Raw genomic sequence first — 6,705 nt, 5'->3', positions numbered from 1 at the left:
CTATATTTGTGCATAAATGAGTATACAAAATTCTGTGGTGGCAGTTGAAGAGTAACAAGGTTTATGTCTGATGACAAGGCAATTACAACAGCTTCCTTTCTGGAGAAAAAAAAAGAAATGTTTTGTTCGAAGGTGACTGATGTATGTTCTGTACAATCTATGGTGGATGCATGAATGAATGATTGAACAAATGAGTAAATTAATTAAATAACGATGAAGTAATTAAGAGAAAATTCCAAACTTTCTAAATAGGTGTGTGTGGGAACTAAGAAGCCAAATTTATTTCATAAACTAATTGGTTTATATCGTAAATTAAAACAATTATAAATAATTAATCTATTATAATATATACATTAATGATGTTAATTAAACAATTCTAATCATAAGATGAACTTACTAGTCATATGAACTTTGAATGTACTATCTGAAACATGATAATGAATATTCTGCGAATTTGTGGCTGTTCTTCTACACCCATTATCCTTATATCTAGTTTGTTGATTCTTCGACACTGGTACTCATTGTTTTGAAGCATTCTCGCATTCTAAACTTGTTACTCTAATGATAATTTGGCTCCTGTTGCATCAAATTGCTGAAAACATTACACATTATTTCAATTTGAGTAGCTATATTCCAAAATAAAAAAAAAAAACGCAATGATAATGTGTATCACTGGCCAGTTCACCACAACATTGCAAAACGGAACATTTTATGTTTTTGAACTGTCCAGAATTTATTGTCTACATTAATATTTGTTATAAAAATTCTGCAAAACAATATGCTACGTTGCCACATCGAAAGAAGCTCATCAAGGATCAAGGTGAAAGAAATCTGTATGAAATAAGGAAAAAAGCTTTGCTATTAAGAATGAGTTATTTTAATATTTTATTAATTGGTTACTACTGTCAAACAATGAATATATTCAATTGGTGCGTGTTTAAGAATTCTGTTTATTTATGTATTTTATTAACACCCAAACTTTTTGACACTTTATTTTTTTTTTTACAGCTTGTTCTCTAGCCAATACAAGAAGAAGGTGGAAAGTTCTAATTGGAACAGAAAAAAAATAGCAGTTGAGAGTTTCAATATTTAAAATATTTACAATAATTAAACAAACTTTCCAGCCACTCTTCTTCAGCTGGGAAAGAAGCTGTTCACCAGTCCAACCTTCGACGTTTTTCGAATACCATGTATTTCATTCCTGCAGTGAGTAGGCTTGCCGCCCAGTCTCACGCGTCTCTACCCGCCTGCTCTCTCGCAGACCAACTCATCCCCCCCCTCAACTCTTTAATAATAAAGAGACCAAACTGTTAAGAATCATGTAATGATCTTTTTAAGAACACTGTTAGACTAACCTAATGCACATCTAATTTCTACATATCCAGTTTCTTAAGCACGGGTTTGTATGTTGTGGCGCAATCCTTACAACTGGTTGGCGGTCTCTATACTATATGCTTCTATGTAACAATAATCTGTTTGTTGTAAAGGAAAAAAAATAATAATAATAAAAAGGGGGAAAAATATACTATGCGATGTACAGTCCTCAGCACGGGAATCACATTCAACAACATAGGCATCTTCAACAACTTTTAAATGCAACAGATGGGACCTGTCTCACATCAAGCTAGGTAAACAAAACTCGTAATAAAAGCTCAACAGTTGACTATGGATGTCATATGGCATGTGTGTTCTAGCAATGAAACACCTTTTGTTAAGGCAACTGTTCTGAAGTCTGGAATGTCGTGAAAGACTACCAAGTTTGCCAGGTCTGTTTCCCACACGTAGCTAGACCCGGCCAAAGCACGCAGCCCGATCGATGTAACAACACTTTGCTAACGTCTACAAAAGCAGATGATGCGGTGAACAACAGCACGAGAGGGAAGGGACCTCGCTGGACTGCGGCTACTCCCTGGCCCATGCACTAAGTACGTACGGACACTGCCAGCTTGAATGGTGGATGGTGAGGCTTTTAATTTGTACACTCAAATGTTACATTTGTGACAGTTTTTAAAACTTCCAACATACAACTCTAGAATTAATGAACATTTTGTGTATGTGTTAAATATTTCCATATTATAATACCTATGTAGCTCTCTTTCAATGTCGATTTGTGTAACCATACCAATTTTACTGCGAAACATTGTCGGGTGTTTTATGAAACTAACGCCCTCACTGGCGATCGGAGGACGTGATGGTGGGGGTCTTGCTACGCAGACAAGATGCCGTCGAGACCAGACCTGTTAGATTCGACGGCAAGGCGAATGCTCTTACACCTTGCCGTCGCATGCGCCATGGCCTCGACACCTCATAACAGTGTTAGAACCCTCATCTAAACAAACTAAAACAAGTTTAAAGTGTAGATTTAACAGCAGAATCATATACATCTTGCAGTTATAACAACCAATTACTCTTATTCATAAAATACTTTATGATGAAACAGTCTAGCAAGAATGCTGAGACCCTCCAGCATTGAGTTGCACTAGCACTTCTACCTGGTCCTATGTGCACCAACACAACGTAACTTCCGGCACGTGGGCGCCTGTCCATTCCACGTGTGTCGTCTCCACGGACTGTTCATGGTAGTCCCTAACAACTGCCTACTAAAACGTGGCTCCAGCGAAGCATTCAGGTTGAATTTTGAGAAAACGACTTGGATGCCCTCAAAAGTTCCTAGTACAATGCTGCTATGACTCGAGAATGTTGACACAGAACAACCATCATAACTAGTGTTCAGGGACCCATCTTCCACTTGCATGCTTGCTTCGCCTTCGGGGCTTTAGTAATATGTTTCCTGCTCCAGCCAGCCTCCGGGATTCCTACGCAGGTAGAAGCGACGCACCTCATCATAGATGAAGATCGAGAGCATGAATGGGAGACCGGGCAACCACCACACAAACCTGAAGCAAATACATGCGACAGTTACAATCAATTCAAAACACACAAGTTCACCCAATCTCATTCCATTGTTTCTACTTACTTCAGGGGATACATCCTCAGACCCTTGTCCATACCAGGGCAGTAAGACAAGAACGCAGCCAGGGCTGTCTCGAACACAAGGCCGAAGTTCAGGGCCCAGTTCCTGCATAATTCCATACAATTCGTGTTAATGAAGCAATTCAGTAACAGTCAATTGTGCCGACTTTCTCTTTTTCCAAGAAAATAAGAAAACTCAACTTTTAAGGATTATACATCCTTATCACTACATATACAAGGTGAGTCAATGAAATGGGCGATTTTAAAACTTTAATAATTATTGCACTGATTACTTTAAAACGAAACTTTCACTTTACATTTAAAGTATACACAACAGCATTTGCCTGTACCTCATGAAATTATTTTCTGAACACTACATCCTGCAGGTGGTGCCCATTTCGTTGCACACATTCTTCAAGTCTAAGTCTAGCCATGTGACTGGTCGCACCATCCTGTTGAAACCACGTGTCTCTATTGATGAGAGCATTATTGGCAATTTGTGGACACAAAAATTCTTGAATCATTCGGATATATCGCTGTAATGTTACAGTAACAGATTCCCATAACTGTCCTCAAAGAAATAAGGACCAATGATTCCAAATGATGCTATTGCACACCAAACTGTGACTTTGACACTGTGTAATGGTTCCTCATGCATTTCATAAGGGTTAGTTGGTGGCCAGTATCGAAAATTTTGTTTATTGACGTATCCAGAGATATGAAAATGAGTTTAATCACTTTTCATCACTCATTAGCATATTGTGGACAATGTCTTCGTTAACATTTAGGTCGAAGAAGTGTTGGCAAAAAGTCATGCGGTTTACTTTATCAGCACCTTTTAATGTCTGCACTACTTGAATTTTGTATGGATGCATGTGTAAGTCCTTATGAAGCATTTTTAGTGTACTGGTGTTTGACAAGCCAAGTGAAATTGCAAGACGATGGGCAGAAGTTTAGGACTACGGATCATAGCAACTCTAGCAGCATTGATGTTTTCCGGGATTCGGACAGATCTTTGCTTACCTGGAGACTTCTTCTTTAATGCAGAACCAGTTACTTCAAAATTCTGAATCCAGATTTTTATTGCATGGGCAATGGTATCGAATCATTGCAATGGATATTGTAATGACGTCGAAATAGCCGTTGTGCAGTAATGAAACTATAATTATTTTTGTAATATACCTTAATAGCTAAAACACGTTATTCACCTGTCCAATGATTCATTACAAATAAATTGTATTGAATGAAGAATAGATTGTTGTATGTAACGATTAAAATACCTGACAACAGCCGAAAAGACACAAATCTGAAAATCGCCTGTTTCACTGGCTCACCTTATACAATTATGTAAACAAATTATAATTCTTCTTCTTCTTCTTCCATTAAGTTTTAGGCCAATGTTGTCTGTTCCAATGTCAACAGTTAAATTCATCTTCCCACTTTGCAGTAGGCCTACTAGGAAATCTAGTTCCTAATAATTTGTAACTTAGGAGAACTTTCAAGAAGTCTAGATTCTGGCATTCTTAATTTGTTTTATAGCTATTTATTTTTTTTGTTATGTGGTTTTTACCACCAAAAGCCATTTTCTTAGACTTTGTATCTGATACAATCAAATTATATTCTTTTCATACATTCTCAAGATTATATGCAAATTATGGTTTTGATACTAGTGTCTATTCCTTAGCAATTGCATAAATAATTCAAATACAAGAACAGAATGAATATTATTTCTACCTAGTTCCTATCTTTTATAAATTCTCAAAAAGCTGATCATTAAGTATGCTTCAAAATTTCCATGATGTTTATCATGATCCATAATTCTGGGTTTTCGCACCATATCATAAATGTAAAGAAACCCAACATTCTGTTGGAGGAAGAGAAAAAAGAAACTTCATCTATTGCGTCTGTTATCATGAGCTAATCTCCAGAACTTGTTTGTTGATGGGTTTTCCTTTTCTTCTTCTCCCTGATGATGGAACCAACATATGAAGTACTGTATAAATTTCTAGCAGGAAATACAGAATCCATGATTTAATGCTCGAGTATTAGGTCTATAGTACTTTCTCATTAAATTAAATATAAGGTATAATAATGTTTACCTCATTCCTTGATGTAGAATGGAATTTCTTCGTGTTTTGCAGATAATCAAGTCAGCCCATTGTACAACCACGATGGTGACAAAGAAAGCTGTATGACAAGTGTACTCCAACTTCTTCCTATCACGGTAAGTCTGCAAAAGAAACATAAAATTGAGATACAACCACACAAATTCAAAATACTTATGGTGTATGGAAATGTTCTTCTTACTCCCTCTGAGATTAAGTACTAGTTTTAAATTAACATACAATCCTTGCACTTTATTTATAACTTTTCTGATTGTCAAGCAGAAAAAAGGAATCCATTTCATATCTAATAGATTTGCAATCCAAGCATATTATATTTCGAAAACGCAAATTTAAAACAGTTACAGAACATATTTCAATATGAATTTTTTTTTTTTAAATAGCAGAACTATAATTCTGCAGTGCTTGGGAAAAGTGGCATAAGTCAGTTTCCACAAACCTTTTTTGATAATTCATTGACAACTTACTGAACATCTGCTCGCTTGGAAAAAGAGACATAAGTATTTCTCCCATTACAATAATTCATACAGAAAAAAAAAACAAATCGACATAAACCAGTGTGAGTTGTCAATAAATTATCAAAAAAGGTTTGTGAAAACTGACTTATGTCACTTTTCCCAAGCACTGCAGAATTATTCTATTCTAAATTTTATTTATCAAAATATTTATTTATTTAATTTAATGCCCGGACGCTTGACACAAAGTCATTCATCTACGTACTTCCCGGAACAGTTAGCCTGTTGACTTATACTACACTTTTGAACGTCATCCCAATCCATAACACTATCACTGTCTTTGCACAAAATACAGGATGGTGATGGCAAAATAGAGATCCGATGAACATGAGCAACTAGAAGATCACGGACTGCTGCAACTGTTTCTCTGCGTGGTTGATGTGGGATGTCCTTGGAGATTAGTAGTGAATTCCACTTCTTGCCTTCGCTTGTTGTTTGGTGGTGTCTACGTATCTCATCTTTGAATTTCCTACTTATGTAGAGTTTAGCCGAACTGAATGGTATTTACCACTACTTTATCAAAATATAACCTTCAGCAAATGCATTACAGAGCATATGATAAAATATGAACCACTTAATTCTGAACTCAGATACAATATTTAATGGTTAAAACTTTGAAAATAATTTGTTATATGAAGAATTAAATGCATGGTTACTAGCTGACTCCATATCATAAGAAGTCCCGCTATGTATTTGTCTGATATTTTATTGCGGTTTCCATTTCCATAAAGACACTGTATATTTATTTCATTCTGACAGTTATAAATTAAAAAAAGTCACTAGGCTATCATTATATTACATTACATTCAAACTTCTTAGATGATACTGGTTGTGTCCACACCTGTGGAGTAACAGTTAGAGCGTCTAGCCGCGAAACCAGGTGGCCCGGGTTCGATTCCCGGTCGGGGCAAGTTACCTGGTTGAGGTTTTTTCCAGGGTTTTCCCTCAACTCAATATGAGCAAATGCTGGGTAACTTTCGGTGTTGGACCCCGGACTCATGTCACCGGCATTATCACCTTCATCTCATTCAGACGCTAAATAACCTATGCTGTTGATAAATCGTCGTAAAATAACCTAATAAAATAAAAAAAAT

General features: G+C 36.3%; 1 protein-coding gene across 5 annotated transcripts in view; it reads right to left on the bottom strand.

Annotated features, from left to right (window-relative positions):
• Positions 1–854: 854 nt before the first annotated feature.
• Positions 855–6,705, bottom strand: part of Atpalpha (sodium/potassium-transporting ATPase subunit alpha) — a 331,079-nt gene continuing 325,228 nt past the window's right edge. For all 5 annotated transcript variants that reach the window (XM_069832988.1, XM_069832986.1, XM_069832985.1 and 2 more), the window contains 3 exons: positions 5,073–5,203; positions 2,978–3,079; positions 855–2,897 (listed from right to left, as the gene is read on the bottom strand). In XM_069832988.1, the coding sequence (XP_069689089.1) occupies positions 2,777–2,897; positions 2,978–3,079; positions 5,073–5,203 (354 nt within the window). In that variant the 3' untranslated portion in view covers positions 855–2,776. The remainder of the gene's footprint in view (positions 2,898–2,977; positions 3,080–5,072; positions 5,204–6,705) is intronic.

The sequence above is a fragment of the Periplaneta americana genome, chromosome 8, assembly GCF_040183065.1.
Source record: "Periplaneta americana isolate PAMFEO1 chromosome 8, P.americana_PAMFEO1_priV1, whole genome shotgun sequence".
NCBI classification, from domain to species: Eukaryota; Metazoa; Arthropoda; class Insecta; order Blattodea; family Blattidae; genus Periplaneta; species Periplaneta americana.
This window is presented reverse-complemented; position numbering and strand designations above follow the sequence as displayed.